Source organism: Balaenoptera borealis (genome assembly GCF_965194805.1).
Source record: "Balaenoptera borealis genome assembly, chromosome: 2".
NCBI classification, from domain to species: Eukaryota; Metazoa; Chordata; class Mammalia; order Artiodactyla; family Balaenopteridae; genus Balaenoptera; species Balaenoptera borealis.
This window is the reverse complement of record NC_138867.1, coordinates 179,974,446-179,998,785: the sequence shown is the minus strand read 5'-3', so window position 1 is coordinate 179,998,785 and position 24,340 is coordinate 179,974,446. Positions and strand designations below refer to the sequence as shown.

The 24,340-nt window shown below is 46.2% G+C and overlaps 1 protein-coding gene across 3 annotated transcripts in view; it reads right to left on the bottom strand.

Moving 5' to 3' along the window:
- The window catches only part of INSR (insulin receptor), a 134,970-nt gene that overhangs the window by 49,046 nt on the left and 61,584 nt on the right, over positions 1-24,340 (bottom strand). For all 3 annotated transcript variants that reach the window (XM_082379801.1, XM_082379800.1, XM_082379802.1), the window contains exon 3: positions 3,424-3,745. In XM_082379801.1, coding sequence (XP_082235927.1) covers positions 3,424-3,745 — 322 coding nt within the window. The remainder of the gene's footprint in view (positions 1-3,423; positions 3,746-24,340) is intronic.

The window sequence follows — 24,340 nt, the reverse complement described above, 5'->3', positions numbered from 1 at the left end:
AAAATTTATAGCCAGCCAATCAGAAGTGTGGGTGACCTGAGGACCCCCAATTGTGGCTGGCATGTGAAGTAAAGCTGGTCTGATGGAGAACCAAGGCTTTAACCTGTGGGTCTGATGCTAAGCCAGGTGGTTGAGGTTGAGTTCTATTGCAGTACACCCAGTTGGTGTCAGAGCAGCTGGGGTGGAAACAGAATAATGACCAAATGTTTGGGTTCTTTTGTTGGTTCTACAAATATTCACTGAGCACTTATCATGTGATAGATGATGCTCTAAGCCAAAGGTAAGCAAACTACAGCCCACAGGCCAACTCCAGCTGGCCACTGGTTGTTGTAAATAGAGCTCTATTGGAACACACCCACACCCACTGGTTTGAGTATCATCAATGGCTGCTATCACTCTATAAGGCCAGAGTAGAGTAGCTGCAACCACAGAGACCTCAGAGCTGAAAATATTTACTATCTGGCCCTTTGCCAATGGCAGTTATAAACCACAGGCACACATGAGTGAACAAACAACCTACTTTCCCTGTGGGAAATCCACACGTTCTTTCCAGCCCTTCCCACCAAGAAGTGGAGTCTGCCTTCTCATCCATGGAATCTGGGCTTGGCCATATGAATTGCTTTGGCCAATGGGACGTTAGCAAATGTGATACAGCAGTGGCTTAAGAAGTCCTTACCCAGTAAAGCATGCACTTCCTGGCTACACATGGAGAGAGGTCCCAACTGCCCATGCAGGATATGAGAGGTTAGCTTGTACCATCTCCTCAGAGCTGACCCAGCCCAAGCCAGACAAACCTCCAGTCAATGCACAGACTCATTAGAAATCATAAATGAGTGTTGTTTTAAGCCACTAAGTGCTGGGGTGGTTTGTTACACAGCACAAGCTAACTGATACACTTGTGAAGCGTATGGTCTCATTGGGGGAAGTTAATAAATTGACAATTAAAATACCAGCTAGTGGTAAATAGCATGAAAAGAGTTAAAATGGAGTGTTGTGCCCAAGAGTAGCCAGATGGCTAGTTCAGACAGGATCGTCATACAGGGAAGGAGTCTCAAAAGAAGTGACTTTTAAGCCTGTGATCTGGATGACAAGGAGAAACCAGCCATGCGAAGATCAAGAGGCAGAGAATTCTCCACACCCTTAACATACACCCCAAATATCTAATCCTCCTCATCTCACTAAAGAGCACCTCACCAGGTATCTGGGAATGACCACAGATGGCGAGGCCTCTTAATGAACCCACATGGGTTCCCAGACCTCTGCTCTAATAACATCAAGAACTACTTCCCAGGGACTTCCCTGGCAGTCCAGTGGTTGGGACTCCACACTCCCAGTGCAGGGGGTCTGGGTTTGATACCTGGTCAAGGAACTAGATCCCGCATGATGCAACTAAAAGAGCCGCATGCCACAGTGAAGATCCCGTGTGCTGCAACTGAAGGATCCTGCATGCCGCAAATAAGACCCAGTGCAGCCAAATAAGTAAATAAATAAATACATATTAAAAGAAAAAAAAAAAAGAACTAGTTGCCAGATAAGCCACAAGAATGGAAGAAAACATATCTGGCCCTTTTTAATATCGAACCACATTAGAAAACACGACAGCACTGAAGTCTTTCACAAAATAAAATAAAAGCTTCAGAAGGAAAACAAAATTTTTTTTTAACCTACAAAGTAAAATACTGCCATGATGGGTCATAATTAACATCCCTCACTTTCCCCTCTTTCACTCAGTAAAGGTCCCAAGCAACACAGGACAAGCTGTCAATTTCCTGGGGCTTCAATCCTGGGGTCACTGGCATCAGCAAAACATCAAAGGAAGTTGTTCTATTTTTCAGATCTTTGTTATGATAAAAAAAAAAAAAACTTTAAAGCCAACGTCTTTTAGTGGAAGATGTTAATATCCATGTTTTATCTCAAACGTGAAAAAAAAAACAAATAAATCAAGAGGAATATGATAATTTTCCCAATCTCACTGATAAACTGGCCCCAAAGAAGAAAAAATAGCTCTGTCTGGCATGCAAAGGTGATTTATAGAAGCCTATTTTTGGTCAACAAAGCCACTTGATAGGTTTTATCAAAAATGAGTAAAACAAAACATACTGTACTTGCAGGTTTCACAAACACTCAAAGAGAGGCTCCTAGGAACCGGAAAAAAGATTGTTTTCCTTCCCACCCTCCCCACTCAGGGAAATAAAATTTCCCACCAGGACCCGCTCACTTGGCTAATTCTCAAGTCTGAAGAGGAAGATTTTTTACGTAAGCAGGTCAGCTCAAGGCCCCTCGACGTACGTCTGTTTCTGATTTGTTTTTGTGTTGTTTTGTGGGTTGGTTTGTTTTTTTCAGACCCTCAACACAAAAATCAGGAAACAGATTTTTTAAACTCAGTTACAGCCCTGAGACACCAAAATAGCTCATCTGAGAAGCAAACAGCATGAACAAAAAGTCTGAGATGTGGGTAGGAAATCTGACTCACCGCCGGGGAGAGAAAACCTTGCTTTTTCTCACCTAAATAGTAGGAAGTGGTTTGATGGCATTGTCCTTCAAAAGACAACAAAGCCTTGAGAACAATCTAGAATTGAGTCCTTCTTCCTGGCACTCCAGGTTAATCTCAGGACACCACCCAGATCCAGCTTGGAGAAAACATTTAAAACATCTGAGCTCTAATCTTGGTTGTGAGATTCAGGCAGCTACATCAGTGGGAACAATCAGACCATCTAAAGGGCTGTATACAAAACCAAAGACTTCTATTTTCTTTTTTTTTATTGTATTTATTTATTGTTTCTGGCTGCGTTGGGTCTTCATTGCTGTACGCGGGCTTTTCTCTGGTTGCGGTGAGCGGGGACTACTCTTCGTTGCGGTACATGGGCTTCTCATTTCGGTGGCTTCTCTTGTTGCGGAGCACGGGCTCTAGGCGCACGGGCTTCAGTAGTTGTGGCATGCGGGCTCAGTAGTTGTGGCTCGCGGGCTCTAGAGCACAGGCTCAGTAATTGTGGCGCACGGGCTTAGCTGCTCCGCGGCATGTGGGATCTTCCCGGACCAGGGCTCGAACCCGTGTCCCCTGCAGTGGCAGGCGGATTCTCAACCACTGCGCCACCAGGGAAGCCCAAGACTTCTATTTTCAATGCTAAGCATAGAAAGCTTTAAATTTTCGGTATGCAAGATGCAGAAAATATTTACCCTCTGGCCCTTTGCAAGAGAAAGTTTGTTGACTCCTGCTCCAAAGGCCAGCACCAAAACCAGGAAGCAGGGATGGCATCCGAGAGACCCACGCATGTCACTAATCACCAGCAGCTTCCTCACTCACAGTCAATTAACTCTAGTTTTCCACACAGTTTTAATAGGCGGCATCACCAACACCAACCCCATGCCCCTTCCCCTCTTTACCACCTGCCCCCAACCCCGGAACCCATACCCAGGACTCACTTGCTGGAATTCATCGTGTACCCGGAGGGGCACTCAGGGATGCACTTGTTATTGTGAATGACATACTGGTGGCAGCCCTGCCTCCGAGAGTTCTTGCATTTGTTGTGCAGGTCCTGGCAGAAGCTGAAGTTCACACAGCGCCAGTCTTGGAAGTGGTAGTAGGGGGGCGGGCAGGTCTCCACGCACCTGCCATCCAGGTAGAAGTTGCGACAGGCCACACACTTGGTGGGGTCGTCAGGCTCAGAGCAGTTGCCCAAGCACTCACTGTGGCAACAGAGACCCTCAGCGGTGCAGCCGTGAGACTTACAGATGGTCGGACACACTGGAGAGAGAAAGAAAACAGCTGGTCAGTGGCTTTGCCCAATTCCTGTCTGCACGACAGCAAATCTGGATGAGGAAGTGCAAGCCAAACAAAATAATAATGGTAACAGTTCACTTCTACAGCACTTGCTCCGTGCCAGGCACAACTATTAACTCATTTCAGCCCCAAGCCAGTGACATGCTTGTAGATGTTTAACAGCTTCTTCAGGGAGCGGGGCAGAGATGCTCTGCTTTATAGCATTTGCCAATTTCCATGGTGTAAATACTCCCACCACGGTTCCTTTCAAGCTACCCACCTATAGTTACTGAATGTGGAGCCAGTAAGAGATACATAGTATCACAGCATTAAATAGTACATCCATTGCATAGATACAACAGTAGCAAATAACCTCAAAAGCATAAATCATAGAAAAACGTAGTGAGATGATTAGGAAGTGGTGAGTTTGGAGTATTTATTACCTTTGTTTTAAACATAATTTGTTTAATTGTAAGTTGATGTCATTTAAATTTTAATAACAGCTTGTTTAAGAACCAAATTTCCTGAAAATTACACAATTGGCTTTAGCAAGCCAGCTCCAGCACACAGCTGCAGTACTGGTGTAAATAGATATATCTGGGGCTTCCCTGGTGGTGCAGTGGTTAAGAATCCACCTGCCAATGCAGGGGACACGGGTTCGAGCCCTGGTCCGGGAAGATCCCACATGCTGCGGAACAACTAAGCCTGTGCGCCACAAGTACTGAGCCTGCGCTCTAGAGCCCGCGAGCCACAAGTACTGAGCCCACGTGCCTAGAACCTGTGCTCCGCAATAAGAGAAGCTGTGACAATGAGAAGCCTGCGCACCGCAATGAAGAGTAGCCCTGGCTCGCCGCAACTAGAGAAAGCCCACGCACAGCAACGAAGACCCAACGCAGCCAAAAATAAATAAATTAAATTAATTAATTAAAAAAAAAAATTTTAAAGAACTCTTTAAAATAAATAAATAGATAAATAGACCCTGATCTCCATTTTCTCCATTTTACAAATGGGGAAACTGAGGCGCAAGGAGGTTAAGCAAATGGCCCAAAGGCCATTCATTGCTTCAACACACATTTGCTTGCACTGATCTAGATATTACAGCTGCTGCAGGAACATGGTGGCCACAGACCCTGCCTTTGGGACCACATGGTCCAATGGAGGAGACATATTCATTATTTAAACGTATAACTGCATACACAGCAAGCACCATGCTGGAAGTAAGTGGAGGTGGCATTTCTGCTGTGACCTGCAGGAGATCATGAATGGGAAAGGAGAGGGCTCTGCGGATGGCGGGCAGAGGCTGTGCACGGATTTTGTGGCTGGAGTTTCTTGTTTGATGCAACCGAACTTGTCCACTGAAGGCTGGACTCTGCCCTGGCTTCCTGCAGCAGCTTGGAACACATCCCCTTTCTCCCGATGTCTCACTACTCATGACTTCCTGATTCCCCTTAATTTTGGTCCCTCAGCATCTGACCTGGGCTTCCATTGACCAGCCCTCCCTTTCCAGGCTGCCAGCAAATTTGTCCCTGGACCGATGGCTTCCCTGAGGCAGGAAAGACCTCGGCCACAGCAGAGCCTGTTCCCTGGGTGCCTTCTCTGCTCACTCCGTGCACACCTTGAAACGTGGTTTGGAAGCTGGGGAGTGTTCTTCACTCCAAATCCTCAGGCTCTTTGATCGCTGCAGTGAACATTCCGGCCCCCGTGGACCCCACCAACCAGACCCAGGGAACTGAAGAGGCTTCTGAAGCCACACTCCCACATGCACATCGCTGTTGGATGGAACTTTCTGTGATGATGGAAATGGTCTCCATCGGCACTGTCCAACACGGTAGCCACTTCCCCGTGGCTGTGGGGTGTGGTTAGTGCAACAAGGAACCAATTTTTTTTTAATTGCAGCAAAATATGCATAAAACTGACCATCTTAACCATTTTTAAGTGCACAGCTCAGTGGCATTAAGTACATTCACATTGTTGTGCCACCATCCTCACCATCCACCTCCAGAACTTTCTCATCTTCCCAAACTGAAACTCTCTCCCCATGAAACACTGACTCCCCACCCCCTCCCCCAGCCCCTGGCCCCCACCATCTACTTCCTGTCTCTGTGGATTTGACTCTTCTAGGGACCTGCTATGAGTGGAATCAGATCGTGTTTGTCCTTTTGTGTCTGGCTTATTTCACTGAGCATCATGTCCTCAAGGTTCATCCGTGTTGCAGCAGGTGTCAGAAGTTCCTTCCTTTTTAACAAAGGCAGAATTCTTGTTGACAACATCACCAGTGGGTGCTTGACTATATCTTGATAAGGAGGAAAACGTCTATACACAGTAAGATGAGCTAGCTTGAATAACTGTAGCTGCTTACATTTATACAATGAAAATCGATCATATATGTCAAAAAGGGGAGAATCCAAGCTTTGCATAGGTTCTCAGGCAAAATTTTCTGGAATTTTAATTCTCTCCAAGCTTGTCATGATCCAAAGGTGCCGGGGAAAAAACAGTCATTGAGTAAGAGATGTGGAATGTGCAAATCATGATTAATAAATAGATCTGGTTTTGCCATTAAAAAAAAAAAAGTTTCCTTCCTTTTTAAGGATAATACTATTTCATTGTGTGTATATACCACATTTTGTTTATCCATTCATCTGTCAATTGACTCTAGGGTTACTTAGACCTTTTGCTCATTGTGAATCATGCTGCAGTGATCATGGATGTACAAATATCTCTTCAAGACTCTACTTTCAGTTCTTTTATGTATATACCCAGAAGTGAATTGTTGAATCATATGGTACTTCTATTTTTAATGTTTTTATTGAAGTATAGTTGATTTACAATGTTGTGTTAGTTCCAGGTGTACAGCACAGTGATTCAGCTTTATATATATATATTTCTATTCTTTTTCAGATACTTTTCCTTTTAGGTTATTACAAAATATTGACATAAACCACAGCAATATCTTTTTGGATCCATCTCCTAGAGTAATGAAACAAAAATAAACAAATGGGACCTAATTACACTTAAAAGCTTTTGCACAGCAAAGGAAACCATAAACAAAATGAACAGACAACCTACAGAATAGGAGAAAATATTTGCAAACAATGTGACTGACAAGGGATTAATTTCCAAAATACTTTTAATTTTTTGAGGAACCACCGTACTACTTTGCACAGCGGCTGCACCATTTTACATTCCCACCAAGAGTACACAGTAGAAGCTTCCAGCTTCTACTGAGGAACCAAACTTTTCATTGCATTTCAATTTTAATTTTAAAATTGGGGGGGTGGCTACTGGCTCTTGTGTCAGACAGCAGAGGCTTAGCGAAAGAAACTCCTTGCCAAAGCCTATGGGTCTCATGTGGTCTAGTGCCTGCAGTCTCTCTGAGTCCTTCTCCCAAACCCAGGCAGTCGCCACTCCAGCATCCTTCCTGCCCCTCACACACCCAGGCTCAGCCCTACCACAGGACCTTTGCATATGCGGCTCTGGCTGCAGTACCCCCTCCCCTTATCCTCCCATAACTAGCTCCTTCTGAACCTTCAGGTCTCAACCCCTTAGAAGGACCTTCCCTGACCTCCCCACTGGAAGTCACTTTCTCCTTCTTAAACCAGGTTCTAACACATGATCCTATGACATTTTTCTTACAGCACTTATCACTCTCGAAAATTATCTTGGGTGCTTGTTGACTGTCCGTCTGGAGGGGAGCTTAGGGGGCAGGGCCACTCGTGCTCCGTTCACTGCACTGGATCCCACGACACCCACTCCTAGGACAGGGTCATTGAATAAGAGATGTGGAATGTGCAAATCATGATTGCACCCAACAGGAGCTCAGTAGACCCATGTCTGAATAGACAGAAAGGAGGCAAAAGAAAGGCCTTTGGAGCAGTTCTAAGCCCCCGGTTTTTAGCCAGTGGCTCAGGAATTCATCCAAGAACTCTGAGTTGCAGGAGTTTCACAAACACCATGAAAAATTACATGGAAAATTTGGAGCATCCATGCCTAGGTGCATAGTCTGATTTTCTACATGGATCAAGAAAGAATGAAGAAGCTGTAATAAGAGCAGGATGGAGTTAACCCCACCAATGTCTGTGTAGGATTTTCAGCGTTTACATACCCCCCCCCCCATTGGATTCTTACTTAATTCTAACAAAGACCCCAGGAGGGAGCGGGGTAAGTAACATTGTCTCCATCTCACAGAGGAGAGAAGACTTGCTCAGCTGAGATGCAGCAGGGCCAAAACCCGAACTTCGATCTTTTGGCTCTGAACCCGACATTCCTGGGTCTCAAGAAGGACACGGCCATCCACAGGGTCCACCCAGTCAGGGGGAGGAGTGACATGCATACAGCTCTCCACCCACAGGCCTGCCACAAAGTTTTCTCTAAAGAATCCATGACAGCCTCAGTTTTCTTGTCTGTCAAATGGGGATGATAACAAACCCTTAACTCCTTCTCACACCTAAAAGAGGGGATGCGGGTAAAGAACTGGATTCTTTGATAGACACAGTGTAGGCTGGATATCAGTTAGCTACTCTGGGCATTATTATTATTTCCATTGTCATTAATAATCTGTCTACGAGGACCCAAGGAACTCCATGGCAGGAAGCAATATAGAAAGCAGACAATTATTTAGGACCCACAAAGACTCCACCCTCTGGGAAAGCACATGTGCGAGCAGGAAGGAGCCTGTTTCCTGGGCTGGGGCTGCATCTGAGGGTCAGCCCTTAAGTTCAAAAGAGGTGTCAGCAAAGACCTCACAAAAACTTCCCAAACACATAAGCCTTCCGGCCTAGACAATGCTAAGAAAAACGATCCAACACTCACAAACAAGGCCAGAGGTTAACCACAGGGTTATTCAGTCTTCCTCTGGAGCCCTGCCTAAGAGGCCCACCTGAGAACAACTTCATTCTCCAGCAAAGGAGCTGGCAACATTTTCCCATAGAGGGTCACAAAACATATGTTCGGGGCTTATGTTCGGTGTCACAACTAGTCGACTCTGCCGCTGTGGCGTGAAAACAGCCCCAGGGAAGGCTTATGGGGACAAATGCATTGTGCCCAATAAAACTTTACTTACAAAAGCAAGCAATGGGCTGGATCATTTGCCAACCCAGGCAAATGATCAGAGGTAAGTTTCAATACAGTGAAACTTACCTGTGATTGATTTACTTTTTTAAAAAAATAATATTTATTTATTTATTTGGTTGTGCTGGGTCTTAGTTACAGCAGGCAGGCTCCTTAGTTGAAGCTCGAGGGCTCCTTAGTTGCAGCATGCAAACTCTGGTTGCGGCACGCATGTGGGATCTAGTTTCCTGACCAGGGATTGAACCTGGGCCCCCTGCCTTGGGAGCACGGAGTCTTAACTACTGCGCTACCAGGGAAGTCCCTGATTCACTATTTCTAATTAGCGCCTCAACTCTAGGAAGCCAGATGTCAACTTACAGATGGATATGTTGTAAATCATTTTTTATCCCATAGAAGAAATAGCCTCCAAAAATGACAGGTTTATTGCCCCTGGGACATTAAGTGTCCCCATATCTAACTTTGCAATCCTAGTTCAGTGATTATACATGCTTTGGCTTTACCATCCAGCCGGTGCCCTCACTAAAGGGTTAAAAGTGTTGACAGGTGTTTTTTTGTGTGCTTTTTTTTTTTCTTCTTTGCATCAGAGTTGTGTTTTTTAACTTTTGAAGACTATACTTTGATAACAATACGTCTGCTCTGGGTGTCTCCCATTCCGTTTCCAAGTACTTTATCTTATTTAATAGAAATGCCACTGGGGGTGTCCCCCACCCAGATTGAATTATGAAAACCACACATCTGGCAAGATGAAAACGGAGGACGGGTCTGACTCTCCTCTCCCTGTGCACCTTGCCCTGCCCTTTTACAGACACCAAATGAGCCACAGCCACAGTCCCAGCAGCCCTGGCTCAGAGGGCCACCACCCCCAGGCTGTTTCTGCCAGAGAGGATGGCAGCCTTCTCAAGAAAATGCCCAGCAGTCCGGGAGCTATGGACCTTCCCAGGACAGGTACATGACGTGTGTGTATGGCACATCCACACGCCCAGACCTCCCTCCTCCAAACACACAAGTTCCTTGTTCATCCATCTTCCATCCGCCACCCCCCACCCAAGCTGCCTCGGGCTGCTGGCCTCAATTTCCTCCCAATTCTCCCCTAAAGTTTCCAAAAGCCCCCTGGTCTCCAGTTCCACTAGCAGAAGCAGCCACTACCCTCCTGAAACTCTCACCTCAAGTGGCTTTTTCACTACACCCCGCTGAGAAGATTGAAAACTGAACTCTAAATAAACCGGCAGAGCGGGAAGGAGGGAACAGAATCAGCATCTTCTGGTTGGACCCTCTGAAGTAAGTGGAAGGCTCCTCACCAAACGATGCTTTCCCCAGACAGAGATCTACAGAAATGCCAACTGGTTTAAGAGATGCGGTATAAAGCAAATCAGACAGGTGCAATTTGACCTCAGTATTTCTACTGCTAGGAATTATCCTGCAGACAAGGGACCATATGTGCACTTAGACACCTAGACAAGGATATTCTTTACCCTACAGGACATTAACCATTGGGGTTTATAACTGCAAAAGCCTGTAAACAACGTAGAAGTCCCAAGAAGGAGACTGTGTAAATAAATTAATGTGGATCAAGGAAGTAGAATAGTACGCAGCTGTGAAAATGGAAGTGGTTCTATGCATTTTGATGTTGGAGTCACTTCCAAGATAGCATTAAGGGGAAAAAAAGAACATAGCTTGTTCGTGGAAAAAGCAAAGAGATGTACATTGTGGGAATACAAAATGGACAGCTAGTGTGGGAGACAGTTTGGTCGTTTCTTATAACGTTAAACATATACTTCTGGTCCTTACCACAGAACCTAGGGGTTTACCCGGGTGAAGTGAAGAACAAAACAAAACACTTACGTATACACAACGACCTGTATGTGAATGTTTATAGTGGCTACATTTGTAATCACCCCAAACTGGAAACAAACTAAATATCCCTCAACTGGGGAATAGATAAACATTGTATCTCCATGCAACAAACTCTAGGGAGCCCTCAAAATAGAATGAAGTGCTGATTTCCACAACACAGGGATGAATTTCAAATGCATGGTATTGAGAGTGAGAAGCTGGTCTCCAAAGCTACACATTCTAGGATCCCATTTTATATGACATCCTGGAAAAAGCAAAACTATAGGGATAGTGAACACATTAGTGGTAACCAGGGGCTGGAACTGCAAATGACACACAGACATTTGGAAGATGATGGAAGCATTCCATATCTTGACTGTGGAAGTGGTTACATGACTATATAATCAGTCAAAACTCACAGAACATTACACCAAAAATGGGTGAGCTCTGCTGTACGGAAATTACATCTTAAAATGAGGGGAAAAGAAAAGGACAAATAGGACATATGTCCATCTGGAAGGGACACAAGAAATGTGCCCCGTGACTGCCTGTGGGGAGGGGAATGTGGATGAAGTGGAGGGTGGGTAGCAACATCCTTACATATCAACAGAAGTTGATTTTTATTTTTTCCTATGTATGTGCACACCCTTCTAAAACTGACCTCTATTTAAAAATACATTTTTAATATAACTGAATCACTTTGTTGTACACTTGAAACTAACACAACACTGTAAATAACTATACTTCAATAAAAATTTGAAAAATAAAAATACATGTTTAGAAACTCTGCTAGATGATTAAGAAATGGTTTTGATCCATTATACCATTCTGCCCCCAAATATTCCTGTAGTGACTGTGTCAGAATAGCCGACAGGCATCAACGAGAGCTTTACAAAGTTTCTCTTAAGATCTTTTTTTGCCTTAGTACAAAATCAACAGTCAAAGCAACTAAACACCAAGTGTGCTCTGAGGTTGGAATCTGGACCAGGTAGAAATATTATTGATGATGGACAACACCGGGACAACAGATGAGATTTATATAACAGACTGTGGATTCAAATACTGCGTCAGCGTTAATGCCCTGATTTTAAGCATCATACAGAGGCTGTGTAAGAGCATTTTCTTGTTCTTAGAAAATACCCCCGAAAAATTAAAGGCAAAGGAACAATATGCGTGCATCTGACTCTCCGATGATTCAGGGGGGAAAAAATTAATATGTATATAATGTGTACATAAATATATCAGAGAGATAATAAAACAAATGGGGTAAAACTAGTGAATTTAGATACAATTCTTGCAAGTTTTCTGTCAACTCGCAAACTACATCAAAATTAAACGTTACCGGGCTTCCCTGGTGGCGCAGTGGTTGAGAATCTGCCTGCCAATGCAGGGGACATAGGTTCGAGCCCTGGTCTGGGAAGATCTTCGAGCCCTGGTCTGGGAAGATCCCACATGCCGCGGAGCAACTAGGCCCGTGAGCCACAATTACTGAGCCTGCGCGTCTGGAGCCTGTGCTCCGCAACAAGAGAGGCCACGATAGTGAGAGGCCCGCGCACCGCGATGAAGAGTGGCCCCCGCTCGCCACAACTAGAGAAAGCCCTCGCACAGAAACGAAGACCCAACACAGACAAAACTAAATAAATTTTTTAAAAAAATTAAACGTTACCAGTTTATAACCAAGCAAGGTTAAAAGCTGCATTACTGGGAGAAAACAAAGGCCCTGCGGTAAATAACATGCTTATAAAAATACAGCCACTTTTGGTTCCTTTGCCTTTTTAAGTTCAAATCAATTTGGTTTTTCTCAGTTAAGTAGATATATGGTAAAAACAAAACAAAAACTTTTTTTAAAAAACCACTATTAAATGTTTCCATAGCACGACATATGTTAATAACATCTTGCTACATTCCTTTCCAAAGCCCGTGGTTAAAAAAAAAAAAAAAAAGATTTATTATTCCAAAAATTACTGCTTTCCAGAAATTTCCAAACGGAACAGTTGCGTCATGGGCCTGCAGACACATTAACCACAGGGCCTCGTGGCTCTCCCTGAAAGTGTGAATATTATAAACTCCATAAAGTAATTTACTTTGTTTCCATCCTAAGCCTTTCTGTCCCGCGCCCGACCCAGACCCTGACAGACGAGGTTCGCATCCCCGGAGCCCCGGGGCGCGAGCAGCACTTAGTCGGGAAATTCCTCCCCTTGGAATCTAGTTGATTTAATGGTGGGATTGGGGGTGGGGGGGCGCTGGGTGAACTTTTGACGGCTGGGTGGTCAACAAACGCCCTTTCGGGTATGCGCTCCCTGAGAAGCGGCGACCGCAGGAGGTCGCGTCCTTGAAGCTAGGAAGCGCCCCCTTTCCTCCCCTGACAATGCCGCCCCCGCGGGCGCGAGTAGATTCGCTTCCCAGATGCGTCTGGAATCGAGTGGCGGAGCTCTTCGGGGAAATACGGCGCATGCAGGCCAGAAAGGAGGCGGAGCCCCGAGGTGGGGGGGGGGCCACCCCGCTAAGGCAGCCTCAGGATTGGTTGGTTCCAGGCATCTATGTGTGTGTTCGGGAGGGGCGGACGCTGGGCAGGAGAAGCCCCGCCCCCGCGAGCTAGTGGCGGCCGCGAAGCACAAAGCCCGAGGCGCACTCCGCTCCGTGGAATCCAGGCCGGGCAGTTACGGCGGCCGCAGCACCGCCCTCGCGCTCAACCAATGGGCGGGCGTGCTGCCGGGGCGCTGGCCCCGCCCCCGGGCGCTCGGGGCTCCGCTCGTCCGACTGGCGCTCCGGCCGTGACCGCCGCCGGGCGGTCCGCGCTGGGGGCTCCGGGAGGGCCTCTCGAGGGTGCAGACCTTGAAGGGCGGGCCTGCAGAGGATGGAACTTTGGAAAAAGTTAAAGAAAAGGAGCAACCGAGTGTGCGGGCCGCCTCAAGCAGCCACCGGGTGGCTTGGGCCGCGCGCGGAGCTGGGCTTGTGCCCGGGAGAAGATCGGGTCACCGCGTGGCAGGCAGCGCCTGGGATGGCCGAGGGGGGGCCCTGGCCCCAGGCGTCACTCGGGAGGGGCCCAGAGAGGGGCAGCGGCTCGCCAGGGTAGCACAGCACCGTCTCTCAAATTGGGGGCGAGGGGGGCGTGGCAAGGGGAGAGTCCCACTCTGTCGGCCCCTACCCACAAGGTTTCGACCCCTCACTCGCTCAGAATACCAAGGACCATACTCATAAATTACATTCTTAATAAAACTTACAAGGTTTCTTTTCGGGGTGCCCTCCGGCCACTGTTCCCCCAGCATTTGAAGATGTCCACCTAAACTTGCAATTCCAGTAGACCGAAGCAGCAAATGGGCATTCACTAACGACACCCCCCCCCATTCCACGTGAATACACTTTAAAATGTGTATTCCGTTTGCAGAATACAACATTCAACCCATATCGGTTAATAAGCTCTTATTAACCCTATTATTCAAACAACCATCTCCATTACAGATGGAGAAACTTAAGCACAGAAGGGCTGCTTTGCCAATGCCAGCTCAGCTAGCAAGCAGCAGGGCCAAACTGGAACCCAGCTCTCCCAGGGAGACTGGGACGGCGTGTGGCATCAGGGACTTACACTGTGGGTTTAATTCAGTGTTTCCCACTCTGACCCACCTGGATTTGGCACCTTCCTGGCATTGGGGTGCAAAAAGGGATGGTGACCTTGTCTCTGTTCTCCCAGGATGCACAAAAGAGACAGACAGGTAAGGCGCCTGAAGGGGAGGCTTATTACTGCATCTGTCTTCTTACTGCATCCCAGTGCCAGGCACACACAGCAGGTGCAGTGAAGCTCATAGGGGGAAAAAAAAAGTGGAGGGAATCAGGTGACTGGCTTTATCCCAGCAGGAGAGGGACAGTACATGCAAATGTGTGAATCATCAGGGCTGCCTTTAACTATAAACAGTTCAGAGTTGATGAAGGGCAAAGTACAGAGGAAAAGGTATGGGACATCAGGCCAGGCAGGACGGTTAGGGAGCTGAGGGGCTTGGACTTTGCATCACAGGAGGAGCCGAAGAAGGGCTTCAACCAGAAAAGACACCACCAGATCCACATTTGGGGCCAATTTTCTGGCTCTCTGGTGGGTGGCTGAAGAAGGCAAGAGGGAACAGGGAGGAATAGGCTGGCTTCTGAAGCCATCAGGGAGGTGGAGTCATCAGGACTTATCACATGGATGACTCCCAAGTTTCCACCTTGGGCAGGTGCACAAGACTCACAAGATGAACTAAGAAGAAAAACTAGGTGCTCAAACTTGGACCATCTGGGTTTGAGGTGTGGAGTCCAGGATGTCAGGGCTTCCGCACATGATTGATTGTTTGCAGTTGCTAAGTCACACCTCAAACAACCCCAGCCTGCTCCTGAAAACCACTCTTGCTAAAGTGCCTGGGCCCTTGTTTGTTGGGGACATTTTAGAACTTTTCCCTCATTTATGTATGTAATACATACACATTTTAGGCAATAAACTGTAGCAATGACTTTTTAAAAGTTGTTGAGTTTTAAGGGCTTCCCTGGTGGCGCAGTGGTTGGGAATCTGCCTGCCAATACAGGGGACACGGGTTCGAGCCCTGGTCCGGGAAGATCCCACATGCCACAGAGCAACAAAGCCCATGCGCCACAACTACTGAGCCTGCACTCTAGAGCCCACAAGCCACAACTACTGAGCTCACATGCCACAACAACTGAAGCCCACGTGCCTAGAGCCCATGCTCTGCAACAAAGAGAAGCCACCACAATGAGAAGCCTGCACACCGCAACAAAGAGTAGCCCCCGCTCACTACAACTAGAGAAAGCCAGCGCGCAGCAACAAAGACCCAACGCAGCCAAAAATAAATTAATTTTTTTAAAAATTGCTAATATTTAAAAAAAAAAGTTGTTGAGTTTTAGCCTACTTGTGTTTTCTACCTCTTGAGCCAATGTAACTTTTACAGGCTATTTAGAAATTAATGGCAAGAGAGCACAACTTATGAGATGTGGGCATAGCTGTTCTCAGGGGCAAATTCAGAGCCTTAATTTCTTGCAAAAGGAAATGATTAACCTAAATAAAATAAGCACTTAAACCGGTAAATGAAGTTATTTTAATAATATTCCCCAAATTATTTATTACCAGAGCTGGCTTTATAATTTTTTCATGGATTTTAAGTTACATTTCCATTTTCCTTCTTTATTTTATGTACTTGTTCTTCCCACATCCTTTTTTTTCTTAGTTACACTATATATATAGTGTAACTCTATATATAGAGAGAGTCTTCCTGCTAAAACAGCACTGTCCAATAAACAGTCTGCATTGACAGAAAAGTTCTGTATGTGTGCTGTGCAATTTGGTAATCACTAGCCACATGTAGACACTGGGTGTTGGAAATTGGCTAGTGTGACTGAGAAACTGAATTAATTTTCCTGTGGCTAATGGCTACCCTATTGCTCATTGCTGGATCTAAAAGATCCAGCTCTTGAACTTGTCAGTTATGTTTGTTTTCTAATCAGTTAGTCCCTGCTAATTTATTATTTCCTTCTTCCTGTGTAGATCTGTTTCATTATTCGTTGTCTCACTTTTGTGATTTCTCTATATAATTATTTAAGTCTGCATTCACATCTCCCCAGTCTTCTAAAGCATCTATCTTTGCAGTGCTGAGATCCACCTTTGACCAAAGTTAAGAGTTGTGTTTTGTTTTTAATTATCACATGGCGGGAGTTTGTCTTGCATGCTTGTTTAGTTAAGCTTTTAAAAATTAATTTCCAGTTACGTGTACTTGCAACCAGAGATTAGGCAGTTCAACATCTGCTTTTTGGAATGCGTTGGGTTTCGTTTTTTTTTGTTTTTGTTTTTGTTTTTGAGATTTAACAGATGATTAGTTTTTCTAGATATTCCAAGAGCACTTTAAAATGTGTATTGTTTGCAGAATACAAAGTTCAGCCCATATCTTTTACCACGATCTTATTAACTGTATTATTCAAACTCCTTGTTGCCTAATTGAGGTTTATCTACATGATCAAGGCTGTGTTTGTGTCTCCCCTGAGGTTTCTTTTTTCTTTTTTTTTTAATTTATTTTTGGTTGCGTTGGGTCTTCGTTGCTGCATGCGGGCTTTCTCTAGTTGTGGCGAGTGGGGGCTACTCTTCATTGCGGTGCGCGGGCTTCTCATTGTGGTGGCTTCTCTGTTGCGGAGCACAGGCTCTAGGCACATGGGCTCAGTAGTTGTGGCACACGGGCTTAGTTGCTCTGCTGCATGTGGGATCTTCCCAGATCAGGGCTCGAACCTGTGTCCCCTGCATTGGCAGGCGGATTCTTAACCACTGCACCACCAGGGAAGTCCCTCCCCTGAGGTTTCTTAATTCTCCTTGTATTTCCTACAGTTTGTTCTCTAAAGTTGGTTCTATGAATACTCTACCCTCATTAAAGACTGTCCCTTCACCAGTGCAAAACCTCTCTCCCCTTTCCTCCCTGATAATGCCTGCTACCTTGAATTCTCTGCATATTTTTCTCATTCATATTTGCCCACAGGTTTAAGTTTCCTGTGTCATTTTTGGAATTAGGTATAACCATTTTCTTTTTTTTTTTAATTGAAGTATAGTTGATTTACAATGTTGTGTTAATAGGTATAACCATATTCTAGTGGGGAGAGTTGAGAGAGAGAGAGAAAGAACCACAGCCTCCATGGGAACAAGGAAGTGGGAATGGGAAATGTCAGAGTCTGAAATCTGTCTCTGTGGAAGGTCTTAATTGCAAGAAGCGTTTCCCTGGGGACAATCTCAACCATAAAAAGGTCCACTCATATGACTGATGGCTTCTCAGTAACAAGTACACGGTGGTCTTGAATAGTGTAAAGGTCGACAGAAGCCAGTTTCCCTGGAGCTGCTACACCCACGGGCTGGCAGAGTTTAGGCATAGTGACAGGGAATGGAGAAAATTTCCTCAACTCCTAAAGGACAAAAATAAACAGTAGAATGTACTGCCTCTCTGTGGAGACACCATGAAATGGAATCATCAGAATGAAAAAAACACCTATTTTAAATTCCATCGTGACCAAAAAGAGACAACGTTCGGCTTATTTCCTTATTGAGTTGGTTCCTAAAGCCAGTCTGGCTGCTTTATTTTTCCATCTAGAAGAAATGAGAAGTTTGGTGTGGTGTGTCCATTCCAGGAGCCCCGTGGCTGTTCTTGGGACACTCCAGTGTGTACACTTCAGACACTGCTATTCTGTTAGAAAAAGATGGAGTTCTCTGATGGGGGTGGGGGTACCCATTTGCTGCCCATGTTTATTTCGACTTAAGAAAAGAATGTGTGTTTGTCCCTTTGCCACTGGCTCCTCAGACTTTTACTGGGTCTTTGGATCCACTTTGCAGCCCTCCATCTACCTGAGTAAACACCCCGTACACCTGGAACTTCCTGGCTCTGCTTCTATTTACGATGCCAAACCCCAGCACACACTTGGGAGAAATGCATGAAGGAAATTAAAGCTGTGCAAATGCTTTCCCATCCGACTGAATGCAAGGTATCATCTAAGAAAGTTCTAAGAAAGATGGATAGCATTTCAACTCCCAAACTAAGTCACCTGATGGGGAGAAAGCTTACTGGTAAAAAAGCCTCTTTTACATGCATACTACGACCACGGAGGAATTTTCTTTCCCCACCAGGATCAACAATATCCACACCCTCACTCTCCGGCCAGTATTTATTCACAGGTGGATTGTTTTCTGCACCATGGAGATGCCCTAGAAACCTCTTTGACCCCTACAGACAGGTTCTCTGACTACTAACTTTTAGTTTCTTAATTAAAACGTTGACTAGGCAGCAAAACACACCCTGTTGCCAATCCCATCACCGTCTTCCTTCTAGGTCCCTCAGTCAACAGCTCTGAGCTCCTACTGAGTGACAGGCACCACCCTGGGCGCTGAACACAAGCTGGTGAATAGAACAGACACAGTTCCACCGCCTCCTGGGGAGACAGAAATCAGTGCACCAGCACAAGAACATTTAGTTACAAATCAAGAACATTTTGTTACAAATCATGCTGATACTCCAAGCTAGTTCACAGTGGGGCTGTAACAGGCCTAACCTGTTAATTTCCTCAGAAGGTTATTCTGTAAAAGCTAAAGAGTTTCTTTCTCGCCCTGAACAGCCAGAGAGCCAAATGCCATCTTCTGGCTGAACCCTCTGCCTTACCTTGGTCACGCCAGTTTCCGCCTCCATCTTTGCCATGTGATCAAGCTGATGGACAGACGGACAGTCACCCATGCTTCCCACTCCCTCGGCCTCCAGGCCTGGGATGGGGAAGGTGTGATGGGCTCAGATCGTCCAAATGTGCTCTCTCGAGGCTCACCCATCAGACCTGGGATCCACGGCTTCAAATCACGCATGTGTGGAGCACAAAGAATTATGAAGCCAGGCAGACCTGGGTTTGGAGTGGATGCAGCCGTTTCCTCATCACATGACTCCACTTTTTGTGCCTTGGTTTCCCCACGTGTACACGGGGACAGTAATAGTACCTTGGGCTGTCTTGAGCATCAGATGGGATAATGCATGAAATGTGCCTGGCACAGCATCTGGCCCCTTGCGGGGTTTTCAAAGGTGTCATCAGCACCAGCAACAATTTCAGACATCTCCTCTCTCAGTCTCCTCCATAAAATAGCTATAACAATGTCCAACATCCTATGGGGAAGAGGGGGAGCATTGGATGGATTAAATGACCAAATTTAAAGCGTGCCCCCAGAAACATTTGTTTCCTTCCCCTCGAGGCGTTCTTGGGGAAACTGTGTTCATCCTCACTTTTGCACGTTGCTCCACAAATCTGCCAGGTATGGGAGGAGGGACAGACTGAGACATGGTTCGCTGGTGACCCTGGACTGATGGCTCGTCCTGCAAATCCAGCTCGTCACTGCGCTCCATCCAATTCAACAAATGCAAATATATACCTGTTCTGCGCCAGGCATGGGAGGCAGCAACGAATGGGCTGTCCCTGCCCTCCAGGACTCCCACAGCTGAGCACGGAAAGGTCCCAGCTGGACACTTCTGTATGTCTGTCGGGATCTGAACCCACAGTCTCTGCACATTCCCATCAACCCCACACTGCCCTCTTCCTCAAAAGGAAATAGCCTAAAAGAAGTGCCCAGGGGGACTTCCCTGATGGCGCAGTGGTTGAGAATCCGCCTGCCAATGCAGGGGACACGGGTTCGAGCCCTGGTCCGGGAAGATCTCACATGCCGCAGAGCAACTAAGCCCGTGCGCCACAACTACTGAGCCTGCGCTCTAGAGCCCGTGAGCCACAACTACTGAAGCCCGTGCGCCACAACTACTGAGCCTGAGTGCCACAACTACTGAGGCCCTCGCACCTAGAGCCTGTGCTCCGCAACAAGAGAAGCCACCGCAATGAGAAGCCCGCGCACCGCAACGAAGAGCAGCCCCCGCTCGCCACAACTAGAAGCCCGCGCGCGGCAGCGAAGACCCCACACAGCCATAAATAAATAAATAAATAAATTTTTAAAAAAAGAAGTGCCCAGGGCTCTAAATAAACCACTGTGCATGCTCTTTCTAAAGCCCAGCTATGTCGTGAAATAACTGCACTTCCCAATGATATCGCAATGGCCTCTGAAACCACTTGGAAGTTTCTAGAAGGGCTCTCCCACAGTAGCAGAACACTGGGACTGAACGGGAAAACACAAGATGCCCAATTTTCCTCTCAGAAATCAAGATTTAATAGCCTCCTAAGGAAACCATAATTGGAGGGCTATGGGGTGCATTCCTCCCCGAGGCCTGTGATTATGGAACGCCAGGAAAGGTTGGGAATTTGGACCGTGAGCAACTTTGGGCTCAAACATGAGTCTGACCCAAAGCAAGAGGTGTAGCTAAGTCCCTTCACGCACACACACACACACACACACACACACACACACTGAAAGAGAGCTGGATGGGGCACAGAGAGATTGGAAAGAAACTCTCATGCAGAGAAACAAAGCTACAGTCAACTAAACTATGGGTCCGGGGTGGGGGATGGCCAAGATAAGGACTGGCCCATTGGTGCCCGAGTCAGCCACCCCTCCAAGAGAAAGCCCGGAGGCAGATGCTAAGCTGAGGGAGGGTGGTCTAATGGGGGGATGTGAGACAGGTGGTCCTTACACCCCACTTGGTATTTTATTTAGGGTAGGGTGTGCCAGTGGTTAGAAACTAAGGCCAGAGAATAAGATCCAAGGTGGGCTCTGCCATTCCCTGATTCTGGGCTCTTGGGTAAGTGTCTTAGCTTCTCCAAACCTTGTTTTCCCCTTTTGTAAAATGGAAGATCATTAGGCCACCCACTTTGTAGAGTTGCTATGAGGTCCATTCTGTGCCTCGGTCGTGGCACAGAAATAAAAACCCATTCCAGGGAATTCCCTGGCAGTCCAGTGGTTAGGACTCTTGAGCTCTCACTGCCGAGGGCCCAGGTTCAGTCCTGGTCAGGGAATTAAGATCCCACAAGCCATGCAGCATGGAGAAGGAAAGGAAGAAAGGAAGGAAGGAAGGAGGGAGGGAGGGAGGGAGGAAAGAAGGAAGGAAGGAAGGAAGGGAGGGAGGGAGGGAGGGAGGAAGGAAGGAAGGAAGGAAGGAAGGAAGAAGGAAAGAAAACCTATTCCTTCAAAATCCCCAGGCAACCTCAGGGCCTTTGCACATGCTGTTCTGACCACCTAGAATTCACTCTGCCCCCCACGCCACCCCGTGCCACCCATGGCAACTTCCCCTTCATCCTTCTGGTCTAAGCTCAAACCTTAGCCTCAGAGGGGCTCCTTCAACCTCTTTATCTAAAGGAGACCCCTCTCACCTCACCCCATCTTGTCACCCTGACATAATTCCTTCCAGGACTTATTGCCACCTGAAATTATCTTGTCCATCTCTCTGTGGACATGTTTACTGCTGCCTGGCCCACAGGAGAGCAGGCCCCTTGCATTTTTTAATTCACTGCCAGACCCCAGAGCCCAGCACAGATGGAGAGCCACACAAACAGTAGCTGCTGCTTTTAATAATGTCCTCATGTGGGCTAAGAATTCTACCAGCCCACAGTAAACATGGGGGCCAGTCACAGATCTGAAGGGTGACAAAACTGAGGCCTCCCTAGCGATGGGTTGGGCCCCAGGGTAATGCCACATCTCAGCTCCCTGTTACTATCTGAGAAGTGAATTACAGCCTTTTCTGCTCACCATATTTATAGGGAAAACGGAGGTCCACAGCAGTCAAGCACATCATCAGTGGCACATAATAAAACAAGAATCTAATTTTAAAAAAAGAGTAACAGTTTTACACATGTTAAATGGTTAAGAGATACACAATCACGGCAAGATATGACACTTGATCTTGAAAGGGCCTGAAGTTTGCTTGTACGGAAGTGGGTGTCGGAGGGTTGTAGCCTGTGAGTGATGGTGAAAAGATGGAGAGGGAGGGTTGTCTGAAATCGGATGCAAAGTCAGAGCCTCAGATGCAGATGGTGAAGGCTCGTAACCCATGAGGGCGCTGAGGGGGCTGGTGGGTGTCTGAGGTGCATGCCCGCGTTTTGCGTCACCTGGGTGCAGTTTTCAGAGTTCAGCTCCCCGGGTGTTTCTCGGAGATGAGATCGCACAGGAGCAAACTCAAAAAAAAAATTTTTTTTTAAACATCTTTATTGGACTATAATTGCTTTACAATGGTGTGTTAGTTTCTGCTTTATAACAAAGTGAATCAGCTATACATATGTCCCCATATCTCTTCCCTCTTGCGTCTCCCTACCTCCCACCCTCCCTATCCCACCCCTCTAGGTGGTCACAAAGCACAGAGCTGATCTCCCTGTGCTATGCGGCTGCTTCCCACTAGCTAGCTATTTTACGTTTGGTAGTGTATATATGTCCATGCCACTCTCTCACTTTGTCCCAGCTTACCCTTCCCCCTCCCTGTATCCTCAAGTCCATTCTCTAGTAGGTCTGCATCTTTATTCCTGTCTTGCCCCTAGGTTCTTCATGACCTTTATTTTTTTTCTTTTTTAGATTCCATATATATGTGTTAGTATACGGTATTTGTTTTTCTCTTTCTGACTTACTTCACTCTGTATGACAGACTCTAGGTCCATCCACCTCACTACAAATAACTCAGTTTCGTTTCTTTTTATGGCTGAGTAATATTCCATTGTATATATGTGCCACATCTTCTTTATCCATTCATCTGTTGATGGACACTTAGGTTGCTTCCGTGTCCTGGCTATTGTAAATAGAGCTGCAATGAACATTTTGGTACGTGACTCTTTTTGAATTATGGTTTTCTCAGGGTATATGCCCAGTAGTGGGATTGCTGGGTCATATGGTAGTTCTATTTTTAGTTTTTTAAGGAACCACCATACTGTTCTCCATAGTGGCTGTATCAATTTACATTCCCACCAACAGTGCAGGAGGGTTCCTTTTTCTCCACACCCTCTCCAGCATTTATTGTTTGTAGATTTTTTGATGATGGCCATTCTGACCGGTGTGAGATGATATCTCATTGTAGTTTTGATTTGCATTTCTCTAATGATTAATGATGGCAAACTCAAAATTTGCATCGTGCTCAAATTGGTTCTGTATCGTGTTGGAATAAATTCAAGTCTTCAAATCGAGCCTTAGAGCAGGGCTGACCATACAACCTCGGAAACAACACAGGCCAGGTGGGAGCGTCCAGTGTAATGTCACCCACACTGGAGCCTGGACGCATGACCCACCTGAGGCCAGTGTGGGTCTCAGCACAAGCCTGGCATCGCCATCATAATTAAGCCTTAATTCCTCCAAGCACGCCTTGCAGAGAGCAGTGAATGTACAACACACGTCCCTCCCCGGGGCAGCCTGCAAAGGCTAGACATTTATTTGGAATCTCCAGCTTCCGCTCTTAAATGTGTGCGCACGTTGAGATCGACTCTGCAGAAGTCATGTATTTGACTCCATAAAAGAGCCGTGTGGGTTTGAGGATGAAAATCACACGTGAATAACTCGCAGGTTAAAATCCAGAATGTTCTGCATCACCCCCATCTTTGAATACGAATTCACCTGCACCCTCCAATGCCAGAGCAAGGTCTGGGATGCCGTCAGCATCCCCCAAACAAAAAATGCTGTACCTTTCAAGGAAGAGGCCACTCAGTAGGTTCACCATTGATAATAACAAAGGGCTGGAAATGTCCGTGGATTGTGGGTTGGATAAATACATCACTAATGACCGTGGCCACAGAAGAAAAAGATTCTGACAACTTCCAGGAACTGCTGTTAACGGAGAAAGCCGAGCCACAGAGCAACAGGGAAAAAAGGGTATTTGTGTAAAAGGGGGGCAGGCAGATGTGTGTGACAGCCACACACGTGTACACATAAAATTCCACGGGGTGAACAAGAAACTCAGAGTGGGGGTTGTGTCTGGGGAGAGAGTGGACGAGGAAAGGTCTTACTTACTTTTCCTTGTAAATCTCTTTAAAATGGGTTTGACCATTGCATTTTAAAAAATAGGTTGGATGGAGGGAAGGGAAGGGGCAATATAGGGGTAGGGGATTAAGAGGTACAAAGTACTATGTATAAAATAAGCTACAAGGATATATTGTACCACACGGGAAATAAAGCCAATATTTTATAATAACTATAAATGGAGTATGACCTTTAAAAATTGTGAATCACTATATTGTACACCAGTAACTTATGGAATATTGTACATCAACTATACTTCAATAAAATTT